Source organism: Clarias gariepinus, chromosome 1, assembly GCF_024256425.1.
Source record: "Clarias gariepinus isolate MV-2021 ecotype Netherlands chromosome 1, CGAR_prim_01v2, whole genome shotgun sequence".
NCBI lineage: Eukaryota > Metazoa > Chordata > Actinopteri > Siluriformes > Clariidae > Clarias > Clarias gariepinus.
Window position 1 is genome coordinate 8,122,419 of NC_071100.1, and position 21,535 is coordinate 8,143,953.

The 21,535-nt window shown below is 35.6% G+C and overlaps 1 protein-coding gene across 1 annotated transcript; it reads right to left on the minus strand.

Annotated features, from left to right (window-relative positions):
• Nucleotides 1–1,636: 1,636 nt before the first annotated feature.
• LOC128512347 (Fc receptor-like protein 5) lies at nucleotides 1,637–19,154 on the minus strand. Its single transcript, XM_053485618.1, has 10 exons — nucleotides 19,148–19,154; nucleotides 18,982–19,041; nucleotides 16,872–17,192; nucleotides 5,239–5,514; nucleotides 4,670–4,918; nucleotides 4,472–4,576; nucleotides 4,030–4,140; nucleotides 3,691–3,756; nucleotides 3,388–3,465; nucleotides 1,637–1,680 (listed from the first exon to the last, which is right to left on the minus strand). The coding sequence occupies exons 1-10, from the start codon at nucleotides 19,152–19,154 to the stop codon at nucleotides 1,637–1,639; spliced, it is 1,317 nt and encodes a 438-aa protein (XP_053341593.1).
• Nucleotides 19,155–21,535: the final 2,381 nt, after the last annotated feature.

Sequence of the window (21,535 nt, forward strand, 5' to 3'; positions counted from 1 at the left end):
AAGCTTTGTATTCCAGAGCTGCAAGAAAGGTGTATGACGACTGAAAAAAATGTTGCAATTTTGTTTTTTAACAGGTGTAGTAAAAATTATGTTCTCGATAGGTTCCCATGTGGGTTGCCATGGAACCCAGAAAAGGGCTTAAACAGTGTGTTTGTGTGTGTGTGTTCATGCACGTGTGTGTCTGCTTAAAGACACCTGAATGTTTAGGTGTGAAATAGGAGTGTAGGCATGTGCCTGTTTTATGCACTGTTGATAGTCTTAGTCATTCATTTCCAATAACCAGTCATTTTCCATAGTCAGTCATTTTGACCAGGAACACCAGAACTTTTAAACATGGAACTTTTAAGCACTATGAGTGTATAAAAGTTCCATAAAACTTCAAATGTATTTTACGTGTTCAAATATTATGTACAAACAAAGTCATTGAACCTTGTGAGAAATGGATAAAATTTACTGCAGTTTTTTAGAGTGTAAACTTGTAAATCAGTCAGATTTGACCAGAACACAGCATGAGGGTTAAAGTGTTCCATCAAAGCTGTGTGAAAGTTGCTGTTAGATAATTGCTCCCTGAGGACTAATATACCTCTGGACATTTCTTTTTTCTGGGATATTAATTTTAGTGAGTTCTTTTTTTAGTCTTGTTATTCATATTTCCTTATACACAGGTGTTTTGTGTTTTGGTTTAATTACCCGTATGATTTAAGCTGCATTTTTTATTTCCCATATTACAGATATGCTGCACTTGGCGTAGTGTCTATTCAAGAGCACTGATACCTGAGAGAGAGCGACACATCAGCAGTCAGGTGCAGCAGGCACTCTCAGTTCAAGTTAAAGAGTAAAAACCACATGTAATAACACATAAACCCTTAGTAAGAATGGACTTATCCAGTGATGGCGGCAAAATAAAAAAAAAAAAACATGGCAGAGAAATATTTATTTAAAAAGTAGCATTTAAAAAGTAAAATATTTATTTAAAAAGTAGAGTGCATCCGGAAAGTATTTACAGCTCATCACTTTTTCCACATTTTGTTATGTCATATGTATGGACATGATTTGGAAAGACAAACACCTGTCTATATAGGGTCCCACAGGTGAGTTGGTTCCTGCTCCAAAAGATGTCAAATCAACTGAATTTACCACAGGTGGACAATTAAGCTGCAGAAACATCTCAAAGATAATCAAAGATAATTAAAACATTCTGCAAAATAGACCTTATTTATCATTTCAATGTGTGTTACACAACATGACCTCACAATGCTAAAAATAGGCATACAAATATGGCCTTTGTAAAAAATGTATAACATTGCAGTATACACTGTAATACGGAGTGTACCTATATACATTATACATACTTTTAAATTGTAAGCTATATGATGATAAAATAAAAATAAATAATGGGCTTTATTACTATCAAATCAAAATATGATTTTGCTAGTGCTAAAGACACACCAGGACAGATTGCAATATTTAAATCTAGGCTTTCTGGTGGCATTAACTAGAATATTTAAAAATAAAAAAATCATCACAGTTAATCAGTCATTTGATTAATTTCATTTAATTAAGTTATTAATAGCTATGCTTCTAGACAGACATTTCTTTTTAACATGTTTCCTTTTTTTCCAAGTTTTTGTATAAATTAATTAACCATCACTTCATCATCATCCACAGACACATGGCTCACTGCAGAGAGAGAAAGAAATCACATAAATACAGATCACATAAATATAGATCAGTAAAGCAGGTGTGCAACGTCTTTGTCCCAGCCACCACAATAAACCACTCCCCCTTGTTCAATCATTATATTGGAATCACTATTCAGGCTCTCTTCTGATTAAAGTGTGGTTCCTTACCTATAGGGAGTGAATAAGCTTAACTACACATTTATATCTGCATTAAATTACTTCAAGTTATTTCTTTTTTTTCTATATCAAATGTTCTGTATACAGGGGGGCTTGGAGCCTCTCCCAGGAGACTTAGGGCACAAGGCAGGGTACAACCTAGATAGGGTGCCAAGCCATCACAGGGCACACACACACACACACACACACCATGGGGAATTTCAATTGAACTAATCTGCATGCCTTTAACCTGGAGAGTAATGCACATCTGGGAGGTGCATTACTGTTAGGATGGAAGGAAACCCACCAAGCACAGAGAGAACATGCAAATTCCATGCACATAGATCCAAGGCAGGAATTGAATATGTGAGGCTGCACTGTGCCACCACATTAAATTAATTCCGTTATTTAAGTAAAATGTGAACAGGATCAAATATGCTATTTATTTTTAGAACTGCTCTTAGTGGAATTATATAAACTTAAATAATTATTTTGATTGTATAAAGCTGCTTTGCGTTATACAAATAAAATTGAATTGAATTTAACTATATGAGAATGTGATACAATTCTAATTTATGCAGCAACGTAAATTGGGGGTAACTCAGACACTCAGACACTAGATGAGGTCTTGACCAAAAATTAAGTGTTTTAATTTAATAATAAAAAAGAAATATATAATGGGGAAATGGGGAATTAAAGAATGAAGTATGAAGAAAGTAAGATGTGTGGAGGTGGGCATGAAATGGAGACAGCAGTTGCAAGTTTGCTGGCGGCAAGTTGCTTGTAGGCCAAAGAGGCCAAGCAAAGATTGGTGGCTGCAGCAATTTGGAGTGCAGCAGCCAGCATGGCATGGCAAGGCAGCTTTTGTAGCCAATCAGTGGCTGATCCTCGGCAATATGCCAAGCAGCAAAGAACACTCCCCAGCATTAAAGCATGCAAACACACCATGGCAGTCACTATATGCCATCGCTAGCCCTGATTTCTCAGATTTCTCTTGACACATTTTATCCAGGGGAAGAGAGTCCAAGGCCTTCAATCAAGATGTGCCATCAGTCCTGTCATATTTGGTGGCCCTGCTCCTTTGTTCCCTCTGAGGGATTCGCTGAAGTGCTGAATGAGCTCCTTAGTTTTAATTTCTCTTTTGAGTGAGGAGGAATCTGTATTTTGCATGTTTATAGCTATCTATGTTTAATTTTAAAGTAAACATAGATTATAGAGCATTCTCTAGCTAGCACCTTACCTAGGAAGGAAGGGCTTTCTGTATAGAGAGTGAACTCAATCTCTTTAAAGTTTTTTTTGTAGTCCAGATTTAACCTATAGAGCTTAAATTCTACCCAACACACATTTATTACTTCACAATGTTTGGATTATGTTTTAAATTGTATAACATGTGGTTGTCATCATTTTTACCTCTGGGTTCAATTTCACCTCTGAGTATACAGGATTAGAATCCACACCCAATTTTTCTAATTGGAAAAATAAATCCTGAATGAATTTCTAGAAAACATATACATTGATGTAAACAAGATATAATCACGATTTTCTGCACCTATTTCTCCTACAGATTTTTTCTTTGGTTTTATTTCAAGTTCAGCATAAGTCACATCACTACCACTGGGTTCAGCATCTGTAGTAAGAGGGAACAAAACCATAACACTGATTAGACAGTCATAAAATCTATTAGTCATTACATCATATTAGTCATGAAATCTCAATTCTCATTCATATAGTACGAGTAATTCCTTTATCTTTCAGTTTGTGGTGTACAGAGTAACTACAGGGATGATCAGTTTAAAAGATAACTAAAAATATTGGAGAATGTTTAACTTGTTGTCATGTTTATAAAAAATACCATTCTTTCTCTTTTTCTTTGTAACCTGTGCATAAGTGACATCACTGCTCTCAGCTGCAGCTTCGCCTGAACACAGTGCAGTGTGTTAATCACTGTAAGACCCTTTTGTACATAATTGAGTTTATCTATATTCCATTTATTTAATGCCAGATAAAATATTTGTTACTATATAAAGCTACCTGTTCCACGGATAGCTGTCTGATCAACTGTGTCACAAATATTTGCGCCCACTAAAGAAAGCAGAACAGAGATTCAAAAAAATAAAAAATAATAATAAATCTTTTTTAAATCTTTTATTAATACATGTTAAAATAAACAGTGATTAAAACAGAGTCTGACCAGCATGAAGTGGTGTGTGTCCTGACTGAGAGTCTTCAGCTCCTGACCGGCTCAATTTCTGATCTGATGTGTGATTGGGTTTCTGATGCTTTTCTACAGAGAGAAACAGATCTACATATAAATATTAATATAATATAAATATTTACAGGGGAAAAAAACTCCTGATTATATAATTGCATACTGTATGGCCGAGTTTTGTTAAAAAGCACATGAAGAGTACATGTAAATACTAAATATAGATAAAATATAGTTAGATATGGACTGCTCCAATCTGTTCTATAATCAGGAAACAGACCATATTATTTTAAACTTGTAACATATTCTACCAAAAACCTTTTGATGAATTTAATACTTCCATATAAATCAACAATTATTTCATCCTCTATGCTTTATAAGTAAATTAAGTCATATACTCTATATACATTTTCAAAGGTTATCTGACCTTTCTTTATTTTGTAGCACCACAGCAATAATATTATAAAAGCAATAAAGGAAATGGCCAAACTCAGTCCCACAGTCACTCCTTTTGTCCCACCATGTCTGGCTACTGAGGAAATAATGAGAAATAATTTAGGATTTTAACATAGTATATCTGAATTGTGTTAGAAAAATCAAGTGAGAAAAAAAACTAATTTCTCACCTCTGACCGAGACCCAGCTTTTCGGTGACTCTCCTCTCTCTGGGTGTTTACAGTGGTAGAAACCTTCATTTGACTTTGAGACCTTATGGATGATCATCTCTCCTGTAGTCTGGTTCTGGAGAACTGATCCATCTTTATAGAAATCAGCTAGGGGGTTTGAGGTCTTTGTGCTGCGATATAAACAGCGTAGAGTCAGAGGACGTCCCTCAGTCACAGGATGGACAGGACTCTCCAGGATCACATTACCATCTAGAACAGAGAATTTACACTACTGTTTGATTTCACAGTGAAACTCATTAGTGTGTTTGTGTATTCTGGTGTTGAATTAAAAGAAAACTTTTTAGAAAAGGATTGTAAAACTAGAGCCTTATAGCCGCTCTTCTACAGCTGATTGAGTTACTGTATAGAGAGAAACCTGACTGTGCTGTTCTGTTGCTGTCTTCAAGTTATAAAGAAAAAAAAAAACAGTGATGTGATCTGTTTTTCCAGCTAAAAACCCTTTTGAGGTCTAAATATTCTGCAAATAAACATTTCACTTTTAACAATAAACACACTAGATGGAGACTCACCATGCACTGTGATGTTGACAGGATTACTGTTTTCTCCAGATTCAGACTCACACCAGTAAACTCCAGTGTAGGATGTGGAGAGGGAGCTGATTTCACATGTAGATCCTGTAACTGATCCCCACTGTGAACAATTTGATCCTGTGTTATTCTGTTTGTATCGTCTCACTGTCCATCCAGTAGAGTTACACTGGTCCTCACAGCTCAGTGAGAGAGAGTCATTAGTAAAGTGTTGAGTTCTGTTGGGATTGATGATCAGAGAGACTGGAGGAGATTTACCTTAAACACACAACACTATAGTTAATGTGTTGTTATCGCATTTCATGGCATAGAGCTAGTCTTCCTAAACTGTTTTAAACATTCTTTACTCAGCAGGCTAAACATAAATATTTTACACAAAAAAATATTAATTCTCCATATTTCAAACCAGTGCTATGTTAATTTACACGTGTATATTTGACACTCCGAAACACCAGTGTTATTATTTTTTCCTCACCAGTGATCAATAGTGCCCGTTGATTGCTGTATTTAGTTTGAAAGGGTTGTTCTTTTCTCTTTCCTTTGCACCTATAAACTCCTGCGTGATTAAGAACAACAGGACTGAGAGTGTAGGAGCCTCCAGATCCTCTGCTGCTGTTGGAAAATAGTTCTTTTTTATCCTTTTTATTGGTATCATTGGGAAGAAGCATGTGCCAACTGAATGTCCAGTCTGTAGAGGAGTCTGTAACCTCACAGTTTAGAGTCACTGAGTCTCCTTCAGTCAGCCAGCTCTGTGGAGATACACTCAGTACTGCCTCTGGTCTCTCTGTTACACAGGAAATACAAAACAATACTTTAAATCTGTACATTTAATTATATACAATAATAATTTTGCCATTGATTTCTGATGTCACACCAAATACAGAAAAAGGAAAATTAATATCGAACTAATTACACGATGATGTTCACAACACCACTGCAATGAAGTCATAATATTATAAGGAAAAGGAAAAAAAAATCCTTAAATGGAAAATTACAATTAAAATTAGTTTTAGAAAGCAATTAAAAAAAATATTAAATATATTGTATTTTTCACTAAAGGAAATGTGTGCTTAATTCACATTATCTCTATAAGCTCATTTTATAAAAGATTTAAATTTAGCATTAAATATGACTTTACATATGATTATGGTTATGAGATTGAGGTGTGTTAGTTCCTCACACATTACCAAAGGGTATAACAATACTATGCAAAAGCTTATCTGCTGTTGATTTGTAGTATAATCTACATAATACAGCTGTGTCTAACCTTTCAAAGAGGGCTAAGAGTAGACCTAACTAACATACCTAAGTTTTGCCATGTAAACAATCATAAATATGTCTAATATATATTTTACTTGGATTTGCAATGAAATCTTAAATATGAGTTTGCAAGTATAAAACTATAAAATCATAATCTTGTTGCTACAGACTCACCTGATACAGTCAGTGTAACAGCATCACTGATCTCTGAGCTCTGAGAGTCACGTCTCTGTCCTCTGCAGGTGTAGTTACCACTGTCAAAATCATTAATAAACCTAATTGTGGCCCACTTTATTGTGCTGTTGGTAAAGACTTTGTTTTTTCTCTCACTGTGGAAAGTGTTGTTATCCTTATACCAGCTGTATGTCCACTCAGTGTCTCCTCCTCCCTGTATGTCACATGTGAGAGTAACATTCTCTCCTCTGTACACGTGTTTATCAGGCTTTATAGTCACCACAGCTTTAGCACTTCCTATAAAACAACCTACTGTTAATAAAGTAGCTCCTACGTGTACAGATGTGAGCCGAGTTACATAACACTATGAATAATTTAAGTTTAATGCTTTAAATAAAGAATTAATGTGTAAAACTAAAGAATCACAATGATACTTAAGTAAAATTATTAATTCTTTGTGGGGTATAGTTTCACTGAACATTTATAATTCTTAATTTTTATAATAACATATTATAATATGTCAAAATATTTTTTTTTTATATTTTACCAAGGAAATAGTCAAGAGCCAGACAGCGTGAGGGAATTCACCAAGAGCACAAAGGCAAATTTAATAAAACTAATAATAATAATAATAATAATATTAATAATAATAATAATAATAATAATAATAATAATAATAATTTATCACAGTGTTCCCCCGTACATTGCACCACTTACATTGTTTTTACCTATAATATTTTGACCCTATCATTACAAGCCCTGTCCTAATATGGCTTCCACTTAGGTTGAATACAATACCCGTACGAGCCCATGTAGTCCCCAAAATGATTGCTTATGGTTCTCATTAGTTTATCATTGTGTTTGTGTCTCTACTAAAGCTTGGAATATTATATTGAATGTGAATATTAAATAAAGTCCCACCTGCACGAGTGTCCTGACTTCTTTTCTCTTACATAACTGAGTTAATGTAGCTGATTCTCTTTACAGATATGAGATAATATTAACAAACTCAGAAACTCTGCAGGGTAATGCACAAAACACAACCTTCTCTGCTCCAATTCAAATTAAATATGCACAAACAAACAACATACAATGTACAGTACACTCACCTTGAGCAGGTGTCAATGGTATAAGTAAAATCAGCACTGAATAAGAATAAAAACAGAACATGTGCTTAATACATCTAAAAGATTCAGTACATCATTAAACACTACACATTATAGACACAATGATGCACTGATGTGATCTCAAACAAAGTTCTACTGATTCCTCAGGAAGACCAAGTGTAGGACATTTTCATAAAAAAAAAATAACATCAAGGTGTTAATGAAAAATTTTGTCACACTTAAATTATCCAGGTCAAACTAATTTCAAACATGTATAATTTTATTTAATATATATTTGTTTAATTATCCCACAGTCCAAAGATATGCAGGTTAGGTGAATTGGTGTTCCCAAATTCCCGTAGTGTGTGAGTGTATGTGTGTGTGTGTGTGTGTGTGTGTGTGTGTGTGTGTATGTGTGTGTGTGTGCCCTGTGATGGATTGGCCCCCTGTCCAGGGTGTACCCTGCCTCGTGCCCTAAGCCTCCTGATATAGGCTCCAGTTCCCCGTGACCCTGAATACAGGATAAAGTGTTATAGAAGATGAGTGAGTGAGAATAATATTTTATTTTTAAGGTCACGGGCAGTCGTTTAAGCATTTTATTGCATATTGTACTGTGTGTGACTGTGTATGTGACAAATAAATTTAGAATTTGAACTTGTATTTGCTGTATGTCCTGCAGACCTCATTTACCTGAGCTCATACCACTATTTTTTTTTTTTAGGGGAAAAACATTAAATAGATATTATTCTGACCATAACAAATACTAAGATGAAACCTATTATACTATTTATCACAGGGTAATTTTGTAGCTTTGATTACCAAAGTCACTTTTTTAAAACTGTAGAGTTCTGAACAGGCAGAGGCCCGGTCAGGTAGACACAAAATAACAAAATTCACAAAATTCACCCCTACAGCTTTGTCATTTTTATTGTATGTTAATTGTATGTCAATGGTTACAACGAAGTCTGTAGAAAAAGTTGAAAATTGGACTTAATATCTTCTACTCAGGATGTGGAATATCAGGTTAGTGTTACGGTTTGGTTCCATTTTTGGATGAATGGAGACCACAACTTAAGCTGGGTCTTCTTCCTCATCAATGTCAACGTCTCCCTCCTCGAATTATACTTTGTATTATCCTCAACCTCTGACTCTTCCTCCGTTCAACCCTCCTCATTGTCAACCTGACTTCTCTCCTCCTGATCACTGTCATCATCAAATATAATTCTACAGCTACACATGCAGTCCATCTCTTGGCCATCGAGCTGTTAAAGACTTAACTATAAGTAAGACATCAAAAAACTTTGAGCTGCAAGAAAGTTCTATGACTGAAACTATGTTGCAAGTTTGTTTTTCAACAGGTGTGGTAAAAATGATGTTGTCGATAGGTTCCTGTGCAGGTTGCCATAGTAGTCAATAAGGGGTAGAAGATCCTTTAAGTCCTTAAACTCTGTTTTCTACACTAATTGTAGTGTTACCCATTTATTTCCAATGATCTGTCACTTTTGACTGAGACCACCATGAGTGTATATAAGTTCCGTAAAACACATATTTTTATGTAAATATTTCTAATCTATTTTATGTTTTAAATGTAAACCTCATGAAATATTGATAAAATGTACTGCAGTTGTTAGTGAAGAAAATTGTAAATTAGTCAGATTAGACCGAAACACAACATAATGATTTCATTTATTAAACTGTCAAAACATACAGTACCAGGAATTCATGGTTTCATCAGTTATGGCAAACAGCCCCAGACCATCACACTACCACCACCATGTTTAACAATGGTATGATGTCCTTTTTATTAGATGTTGTGTTGATTTTACACACACAGGACACACACCTTAAAAGCTTTTGTCTCAATCTGCCATAGAATATTTGCCAAAAGTAATGAAGATGTTTTTGGCAAATGTGAGATAAGCCTCTGGTTTGTTTTGGTCAGCAGTGACTTTTGCCTTTGAACTCTCCCACGGCTGCCATTTTTGCCCATTTTCTCTTTCTTATTGTTGGATCATGAACACTGACTTTAATTTAGACAAGTCGTAACTGAATTTAATTTAGATGTTGTTCTGGGCTCTTTTTTAAGCTCCTGAATGAGTCATCGTTGAGCTCATGAAGTAATTTTAGAAGTGATTTGTAACCCTTTCCAATTACTTTTTAGCACAGGCCCTGGTAAGTTTGAACAGCTTGTTTGCTTAATAAATAAAATAATCATTTAAATCATTTTTGTTTTTATAATACCAACATTTGTTTGAAGATCTCAATCATGTAATGTAACAAATGTGCAAAAAAAACAAAAACAAAAGGGGGAAATCCTTTTTATGGCATCGTAGATACATGGGTGAGAATGAGAAAAACACACGACTCCAAGTCTACTGTGCACACCTTGTCTTAAACACTCTCTACTGTACACACTATGCCCAACAGTCTCTAATGCACATGAACCATGGGCCAACTCTGGCCTGCATCTCTATTTTATTTCGTACACATGAACTTGGAAGAGAATAACACTGAAATGGCCCGGAGTACACTACTGCATAGCATTTTCAACAGTGGCAAGACCACATAGTAAACGGTTTGAACGGATCAACATATAAGTACTTCATCATCCAGTATTATCAGCTCTGTTCTCAATATGGCATAACATTGCATAAACTAACTTAAGAATTAATACGCAATTGAATAAATTGTGAACTTTTATCATTCAGTAACAGCGAATTAACACTGAACTTAATTATCGTTAACATCAGCCAAGTTACGCCTTGAGTTTACACACTGGATGTGTTATAGTCACAAGCACATTGCTGGTGGAGACATGTGACATGAGGTGAATGAGGTTCATGTTAAAAGTGACCAATCATATGTTGAGTTATACATGAGTTATACATGTTGTCCATATTTAGGTAAAACTCTGTTTAGTTAAAGCCTGTTATCAGTCTCATACATCATTTCACACCTCCTCCTGCTAAAACCACACTGCTGAATAGCCAAAAAAAACAAACTAACAAAAATAACTTTTCTATTTTAGGGCCTCTGCTTGTGTCTGCATAAGTTTTGCTCAAGTTTTTGACTCTAATGTATAAAAAAACATTCCTAACACTCGAATATTTTGCTTGACTGCCCTTAACTGTGATTAATGTGTGAATTCACCATGGCATTATTTTAACAACCCTATGTAATGTAGTAATGACGTAGAAATCGTTGTTTAAACCAGTAATTTGATCTGAAACCAAGTGCAAGATTTTCCATGACAATAGAACATGTCTTCTGACAACATTGTTTATGAGAAGCTACTAAATATAGCTGCATTAAATACGTGCTTTAAAAAACAAACAAACAAAAAAAGTTTGCAGTAAAATTAGATTATTTTTTATTCTAATGCAGACACACTTGCCTACACAAATAGTTACATCAAGAAGGTTGGGGCATTTTGTCAATAAGTCAAAGAGAACATTTACTCACAGAGCATCACAGAGAGTGGACGGAACTCCATCATGGTCCTGTAAAGACGGACTGACTGGCAGAGAAGTGATGTGTTTCAATGTCTAAACTTCCTGTGGTCTCACAGACTATGTCTGCGTGTGTGTGTGTGTGTGTAATTATCGCATTGTGGGGACATCACTATGGCTACACACAAACATTATGGGTGCTGAAACCGTTATGGAGACAAAAAAATGTGCCCACAATGGTGAAGCATTGTAACGTGTTGGGGAGGGTATAAATAAGTGCCCCACCGATTTTTAGCCTTGGCACATAAGTGACCCTCTGGGTAGGTGTATTTGTGTGACCATTTGCTCCACGTCCCCCCTTTAGTCTTGAACCATTTCTTTTTTATATGTGTGTGTGTGTGTGTGGGGGGGGGGGGGGGGGGGGGGTAATAGAAAATGAACTACATCATGTGGGAATTAGAAGTTAGATACATTTACCATCTATCCCAGATGTTCCCGCCCACCTATCCAACGCGCTTCCGGCTGTGAGCGCTTAGGAAAGTGTTTGTGTCAGTATTTACATGTTTTAAAGTTTGTTTTTGTGTTTTAGTGTTATTTATAAAAGTAATCACGATGTTAGAGTGACTTATGCTAGCGGACATGCTGAGACAGTTTAGGATTCGCTTGTAACAGGGTGAGTTAAAGTTCAGTAAACTGTTAAAACTGATTAAATCTATTAAATTGTCTCCTGTAGTTGGCATTAATTACTGTTTAATGTAACACCTGTCTATTTAACAGGATATTCCTCGTCATACAGTTAATGTAAGGTGATAAACAGCAGCAGCGTGTTTGTAAAATGAGTCTCTAGTGGAAGATTTGAGCTGTGAGTTGAGTTTAAAGTGTGTGAGATGGAGCTCAGGGCTGGAGAGGAGCATCACAGCTCAGTAGTGCATGGTACTGGACTTTTATTATATGTTGGAAAACTTAAACTGAGATACACCGTGTTTAAAATCATGCTCAGCTGTTTTCTGTCTGTCAAAATATTCTCAAGGAACCTCAACTGAACATTAAAATTAATATCTGAACAATTGCTTGTGAAGGTAAAATGCCACGAATGATCCTCCGTTTAACAGACGCGTGAGGAGACATCACAGCTTGAACACATCAGTCCAGATAAAGGTGTGTGTGATCAGTGTGTGTTGATTCATGGGTCCTTCTAAATTGCCCCCTATACGTGGCCGATTGAAAATGAATGGGTGTCCCAAGTAGAGGGAGAAGTACAGTATTTTGAAAAAAAAAAAAATACTCAATACTACCGACGCTTTTTATCTCTCACCAAACCTCCTTCATTTTTGCATACACCACTCTAACCTGTGTTATAATAGAGAGGTCTCCTAACTTCTAGAAAATAAGAATAGAGCTGATTGGTTAGATTGTTTTGGTTTGTTCTGGAGTATTTTTCTAAAGCCAAAATTTTAGGAGTACACACAGAAAGCTTAATATCTATTAAGATTAAACATTCCCCTTGATGAGAAAAAAAAGCTAAGCTCCAGGACAAACAGTTCCCAAGACAGAATGCCTGGATTGACACAGTGCATCATATGTATTTTAATAGCAAGGGTAAGCTAAGGTGTCCATTCCACCTGGGTCAGAACACACACATCCCCCACACATACACTCAGAATCACAGCCTGACTTGCATGGCCTGATCTTAGGCAAAAGCCTTAAACCTCTGTAACCACAGACAGCTTGACCAGGGACCAACAAACATTGCAGCCTAGCATAATGCCTAAGCCAGGGGATAACGGCACCACACCAACGTCTCACTATCTAGAACTCGCTGCTCCTTCAAAGGCACCTGTGTCTAACCTGGAAATGATACATCCATTCTTATAGTCAATGTTTATTCTTATAAGGAATTGCACATTCTTGTGCTGCATGTTTCTTCTTTATGTGCTTTACACAGTTTTTTTTTTTTTTAATGTTTGAGATGCTTCGTTTGTAATTTTGCATAAATTATAAAGGTTAAATGCACGGTTTGATGTTTGTTAAACCAATGTCCCCTTGATCTTGTGTAATATGCCTTATAAGTGTTTATCTAAGTTAGATATTTAATGATGTATGCAAATTAGGTCACTAGCGAAGTCCCCACAACATTATGAAAACCAGTTAATTTTCTGTTTATGCAAATTTGGTCCCCACTAATGACTGATTCTTGTTATGTCCTCATAACTTGTTTAAAAACCAAGCACATTTTCTTTTACTGTGAAACTGTAATATAAAGTGATATTTGTGTTTAAAGAATTTAAATGTACATGCCTGATTTTTTTTACACCCAGAGGATCAATGGGACACGGTGTCCCCAAAACTGATGGGTGGGACTACTGTCCATATAATGCCCTAATTACAAGAACGTGTGTGTGTGTGAGAGAAAGACGGAGAGAAAGGAGTTGGAGGGAAGTCACTTTTTTATTTTAATGAACATTTGCCAACTAACCAGATTATACTCCTTTATTTGTATCTATGTATTTATTTTATTTAACATTTTAATAATCACACTGGCATAAATAAACTGTACAGAGTATCCACTCATTTTGTGACTCCCTTACAATTTACAAAACATTTGGAGTGAAGTAAATCAGCAAGGCTGAAGAACACTGATCACCTACCATCCAGTGGATAACTGGTTACTATAAAATGATGCCACCACCACTCACGTCAACAGCAACAGGAAAGAAAAAAAATTAAACCGATTGAGACCCTCAAGCTTTATCACTTCTTTCCAGCAGTTGGCAGTAATGCACCTAAAAAACTGCTTGCAATAATAATAACAATAATAAAACAAAATAACAATGACAATAACATTAACAATAAAAATATTAACAAGTATAATTGTTCTTGTTGTTATTATGAGTATTATTATTGTTACTTTCATGTCGTGATTTATTTTCCGTCTCCACTTTTTTTCACTTTTCTGTTTTTTTATTTTACATCCCATTATCCATTTTTTTACCTTCAAAAAATTTCTCCACCGATTTTTGTGCAAATCTTCAAAACTTGTTTAAACTTTCATGAATATTCAATTGCATTTAAACACAAGTGAGGTTAAAACAATTTAACATGGTTGGTCATAAAAGAACCTGAAATGACATTAGAATTGCACCTTCGAGAAAAGACCTGGCTTTTATCAGACTCGTGGATCAAGAGGTCTGCAAGAATAAAGTCATTAGCTGAGTATCACCCTTAATATTTAAAGTTTCCAGACCTTGTTTAACACATAACAAGGAAAATCTACTTAAATTACTTACATCACAATGTACAGATCATAACACATAGGTAAAGGAACAGTTCTTTAAATACATGCAAAATATATTTGACAATAAGGATTTGCACTCAAATTTACCCAGGAATACTCATAACATCCAAAATTTTAATCTACCTACCAAATAAGCCAAGCCCAATCTGGACCGTCCTACAATTTTGTGCACAATACCAAGACATCTCCGTCAACAACATATTAATGACAGGAAACTAATAACAACATGATATGTGTCTTGATGTGGTTTACATAAGGATGGGGAATGTGGTGTTCCTGATGATGACCAGAAATACCATGGATTCCTTTGGTACTGTGAAAAGGACACTGTAAAAACTCTCAGGATCTAATTTACAACATGACTACTCAAGGTCATTTTCGATAGTATAACAATCCTAAAGGTTTCTCCACAATGCAATTGGAATTAAGGATGGAAATACACTCAACACAATAGGGTCTGGGCTTGATGTAGAAATTTGCCTTATGTGGCAGTAAAAAACAAATGGTTTGTTAATGATTTTAACAGAAGTTAATATGATATGCATTTTAGTTATAGATATTCTAATCTGCACACCTACCTTCACAACTACACTACATGTTTACGTTTACATCCTGGACCAGTGCACAAAGACACTTTAATAACCTCTGCACAAAGACACTTTGTTTTATGCATATTTGCACACACAGTACAGTATATTTCAATTTGTACAGTATATTTCTATTTTTGTACATCATATTTCTATTTTTATTTTTAGTTCTATTTTTCCTAGCACATTTCTATTTTTATTTTTAGTTCTATTTTTTCTAGCTTAATTTAATTTTTTTATTTAATTTCTATCGTATTTCTTTTATTCATATTTATTTCTTATTTGTAAACTTTAATTCTCTTTTAGGGTCAATGGCAGTCGTATAAGCATTTCACTACATTTCGTACTGTGTATGTTTGTGTATGTGACAAATAAAATTTGAATTTGAATTTGAATTTAATGTTGATTTATAGTCAGGCCAATCTAATTTAGCAGTCTGATGAAGACTTGTTTCAGTGACACATGATGGTTGACTGGGGATTCAGCAGATTTGTAATCAACATTGTTTACACTTTCACTTGTGTGCAATCTCTAAGCATAAAGAGCCAGAATATCAATAATAAGAAGAAGCTTTTATTTGTCACATATAATTCACAGATTATATATCTCAGCTTGTTAAGAAACAATGACACATCCCACTGAACTGCCCTCACTATTAAATGATACACACTGTTGTGTTACATTTACATAAAGGTGTAAGAAAATATGGGGTTCTACTGTCCTGCTTTCTACAAGTAACATCTCTGAACATTACTAAATCCACAAATCTCCTCACACAGCTACAGTTAAAGTCAATTAATATAGAAAATATACACTGTGAGGCTGCTGTTGACAATGAAAACCTATTTACATAAGTATTTTTCTCATTTTCTATTGAACCTTACAAAGATTGCGTTCAAAGCAAAACATCACAGCAAAAAAAAAAAAAAAAAACCCTATCATACAATCCATCCAATAATCTAAAAAAATAAAATAAAAAAACATCATTGCATTCTCTCTTTATACAGCGACTCTGCTCACTCCTTTATGATTGCACTCACGGTTCTCTCTCCATCAGTTTGAGCTGTTAAAGAAAATAACAAGGTCACTTTTGTAGCAGGTTCATAAACGTTGTTTGTATCATGAAGCCAGATAAATTGCATTTGAACTCATTTTTAATACAGTTTAAAGGGTGAAGTGAAGTGAAAAAGTGACAGTGCTTCAGAAAAGTAAGTGTTAGAAAATAAACATTACACATGAATTTTCCAATAGCTCATGAAGGGTTAGCTCATTAAAAAAAGAAAAAAAAAACTTGCATGAATAGATTTTATTGTCATTATACGATGTACATGAAATTAGAAATTCTAAAATGGTGCAATTAGAAAAACTATAAACATTGGAACATTTTTTCAGACCATTTTCTGTAAACCCTAGAGATGGTTGTCCATAACAATACCAGTAGACAAACAATTTCAGAAATACTCAGACCAGCCAATCTGGCACCAACAACCAGGCCACATTCAAAGTCACTCAAATCTCCTTTCTTTAGCAGATCATCTTGACCGTGTCTACATGCCGAAATGTGTTACTGCCATGTGATTGGCTGATGAGATATTTGTGTTAACAAGCAATTTAACTGTTGCATCTAATGAGGTAACCGGTGAGTGTATTCCTCCATCATATTTTAAATCAATGCTACATTTATTTTCACAAACGACACCTATATTCAGTACTACAACACATCACTGTTGATATTTTTCCTCACCAATGATCCATACTGGCTGTGGGTTGCTGAACTTTGTAAAGAATTGTTCTCTCTCTCCTCTGCACCTATAAACTCCTGTGTGATTACGAGCAGCAGGACTGAGAGTGTAGTTGCCTCCAGATCCTCTGCTGCTGTCTGAGAGGAGATCCACATAGCTATGATTATTTTTTAATTGAAGTAGGCCATCTCTGTAGGGAACCTCTCTGTACCAGCTGAATGTCCAGTCTGTAGAGGAGTTTGTAACCTTACAGCTGAGAGTCAGTGAGTCTCCTTCAGTCAGCCAGCTCTGTGGAGATACACTCAGTACTGCCTCTGGTCTCTCTGTTACACAGGAAATACACAACTATACTTTAAATCTGTACATTTAATTTATATACAATAATAATTTTGCTATTGATTTCTGATGTCACACTACATACAGAAAAAGGAATCAAACACTAAATATGCTAAATACAGAAAAAAATATAAATATGTAAAATTTATATCGAACTAATTACACGATGATGTTCACAACACCACTGCAATGAAGTCATAATATTATAACCAAAACAGTCTTCTTTTATTATACTTTAGTATGACTCAATGGACCCCACAGACCCAATAATGTAGGTGTTAAGAAGGAAAAAATCCTCAAATGGAAAATTACAATTAAAATTAGTTTTAGAAAACAGGCAATTAAAAAAAAAATCATTAAATATATTGTATTTTTTACTACAGGAAACGTGTGCTTAATTCACATTATCTCTATGAACTTATTTTATAAAATATTTAAATTTAGCATTAAATATGACTTTACATATGGTTATGGTTATGAGATTGAGGTGTGTTAGTTCCTCACACATTACCAAAGGGTATAATTATACTACGCTTAAGCTTAGCTGCTGTTGATTTGTAGTATAATCTACATAATACAGCTGTGTCCAAACTTTCAAAGAGGGCTAAGAGTAGACCTAACTAACATACCTGAGGTCTAGCCATGTAAACAATCATAAATATGTCTAATATATAGTTTACTTGGAATTGAAATGAAATCCTAAATATGAGTTTGCAAGTATAAAACTATATAAAATGCTTTTAAACAATGCTTGTCTTGCAGGCCTTGAGGACGGATTCATCTTTATAGAACTCAGATTAGATGTTTGAGGGCTTTGCGTTGTGATATAAACTCTAGTATTTCTGAGGATGTCCCTCATTCACAGGATGGACAGGATGCTCCAGGATCACTTTAAACTAAACAGTATTTAGACAAAATTCTTACTGTGAAACCTATTAGCATGCTTGTGTTTTGTGATGTTAAAGGTTGAGTTGGGTGAAAAATCTTAAGTTAAGGAGTGCAATACTAGAATTGTGCAAATCTACATTACAGTCTCATTCAAATGTTCTACAGTAGATGATTCAGCTCATAAGAGGAATCCAACTGTGCCGTTTTATTGCTGTCTTCAGGTAATATTAAAGTTACAGATTTTAATAACTTTTTTTTTTTTTCTATAAATTTAGTCCTGTCCAATTCTAGTAGTGGCCAATTACTCCCCGTCACTAGGGGGCTCCCACATTAAGGCTACCACCACTCAGTCGGGAGGACGAAAGCTATCCCGTGGTTCCTCCGAACCACGTGACGCGAGCCGACCGCATCTTTTCGAACTGCTCGTTCACGCACCGTTAGGGGCGGAGTAACACACTCGGAGGAAAGCGCTAGCCGTTCCTTCCGGGTGCGCGAGCTCACAGACGCCCCTGATTGGCTGTAGAGCCGTGATTAATGTGGGAGCACAAAGTACCTCTCATCTCTCCCCCCTGAGAGAGCTCGGCCAATCAGGTCTCTCAGTGCCTCCGGCTGTAAGAGGAAAACAGCATCACCCGGGGTTCGAACCAGCGATCTCCGGATGATAGGGCGAGCACTTTACCACTGCACCACTCGGAGGCTTAATAATTTTTAAAACATTAATGAGATAAACCAGTTAAGTGTCTCTTGTTAAACAGTTTTCCCTGTTTGAAACTCTACATATATTATTATTATTATTATTATAAATAATAATAATAATAACAATAATAATAATAATAATAATAATATACTGTATTTCTTTATCAATAAACACACTACATGAAGACTCACCACGCACTGTTATGTTGACAGGATTACTGTTTTCTCCAGATTCAGACTCACACCAGTAAACTCCAGTGTAGAATGTGGAGAGGGAGCTGATATTACATATAAATCCTGTAACTGATCCCCATAGTGAACAATCTGACACTTTTTTATTGTCTATGTATCGTCTCACTGTCCATCCAGTAGAGTGTCTCTGGTCCTCACAGCTCAGTGAGAGAGAGTCACCAGTAAAGTGTTGAGTTCTGATGGGATTGATGATCAGAGAGACTGGAGGAGATTCACCTTAAACACACAACATTATAATTATGTGTATAATGCACTTATAAATAAAATATAATAATAATAATAATAATAATAATAATAATAATAATAATTGATGTGTTATTATGATTGTGTTTTTATGGTCAACTTAAATTTATATTTGAATGAGAATAATCCTCTACCAGTGCTTAGGGCTTTTCAACTTCCTTAAACATCAGTCACGGACTAGAGGGAATATTTTTACAGGTTATATTGTAACTGTATTCCTTCATTATATGTCAAATTAGTTTTGTGTTAATTTGCACATTTGTTTATTAATATTTGCTATTGCAGCTCATCAGTGTTTGTAATTTTATTTATCAGTTAGTGGCTGTGGATTGCTTAGGGCTAATGAACTGCCTTACAAATTCCTCACTCAAAAGAGTAACATCTTTTAATAAATCACAGCTGTACACTCACAGAACACTTCATTAGGTACACCTAGTACTGGGTTAGACACACTTTTGCATACAGAACTGTCTTAATTCTTAATTGCATAGATCCAATAAGGTAGTGGAAACATTCCTCAGACATTTTGGTCCATATTGACATGATAGCATCATGCAGTCACTGCAGATTTGTTGGCTACACAACCATGATGCAAATGTCCCTTTCCACCACATCACAAAGCCACTCTATTGGACTAAGATCTGGTGAATGTGAAAGCCATTTGAATGTGGAGGCCATTACAGTGAACTCATTGTGATGTTCAAGGAGCCAGTTTTAGATGATTATATATTTGTGAAATTCCACATTATCCTCTGGTCATAAAGGAATAGACATGGTCAGCAACACTCACTCATCTTCTATACCGCTTTATCCTGTATTCAGGGTCACGGGGAACTGGAGCCTATCCCAGGAGACTTAGGACACGAGGCAGGGTACACCCTGGACAGGGTGCCAATCCATCGCAGGGCACACATAATATTTAGATACACTCACACACACTACGGGCAATTTGGGAACGTTAATTAACCTTACCTACATGTCTTTGTAAATGTGGGAGGAAACAAGAGTACCCAGAGGAAACCCACTGAGTAAGCACAGGGAGAACATGCAAACTCCATGCATACAGATATGGGAACCGAGCCTGGCCGGGAATCGAACCCAGACCCTGGAGGTGCAAGGTGACAGTGCTAACCACTACACCTCCGTGCCACCTGGTCAGCAACAATATTCAATTATTCAATGTTGTGTGTTCAGCATACCTGGCCATTCTCCTCTGACCTTTGGCATCAACAGCACATTCTCGCCCAGATAGCTAACCTCACTTAAAATCTTCTTTTTTTTTCAGACCATTTTCTGTAAACCTTAGAGATGGTTGTCCATGACAATACCAGTAGACAAACAATTTCAGAAATACTCAGACCAGCCCATCTGGCACCAACAAGTCACTCAAATCTCCTTTCTTTAGCAGATCACCTTGCCCATGTCTACATGCCGAAATGTGTTACTGTCATGTGATTGGCTGATGAGATATTTGTGTTAACAAGCAATTTAACTGTTGCACCTAATGAGGTATCCGGTGAGTGTATTCCTCCATCATATTTTAAATCAATGCTACATTTATTTTTACACCTATATTTGATACTCCAACACATCACTGTTGATATTTTTCCTCACCAGTGATCCATACTGGCTGTGGTTTGCTGAACTTTGTAAAGAATTGTTCTCTCTCTCCTCTGCACCTATAAACTCCTGTGTGATTAAGAGCAGCAGGACTGAGAGTGTAGTTGCCTCCAGATCCTCTGTTGCTGTCTGAGAGGAGCTCCACATAGCTATGATTATTTTTTAATTGAAGTAGGCCATCTCTGTAGGGAACCTCTCTGTACCAGCTGAATGTCCAGTTTGTATAGGACTCTGTAACACAGTTTAGAGTCACTGAGTCTCCTTCAGTCAGCCAGCTCTGTGGAGATACACTCAGTACTGGGCGTGGTCTCTCTGTTACACAGGAAATACAAAATACAGAATAAGGAATCAAACACTAAATATACTTAATACAGAAAAAAATACAAATATGTAAAATTAATATTTAACTAATTACACGATGATGTTCACAACACCACTGCAATAAAGTCATTAATTAGAATATTTAGAATTCACCAAGAGCACAAAGGCAAATTTAATGAAACAAATAATAATAATAATAATAATAATAATAATAATAATAATAATAGGGCTGACTTCTAATAGTCGAGGATTCGACGATTCGATTCGTAGACGTCTGATTCGACTATGAACCTCATAATCGAATAGTAGG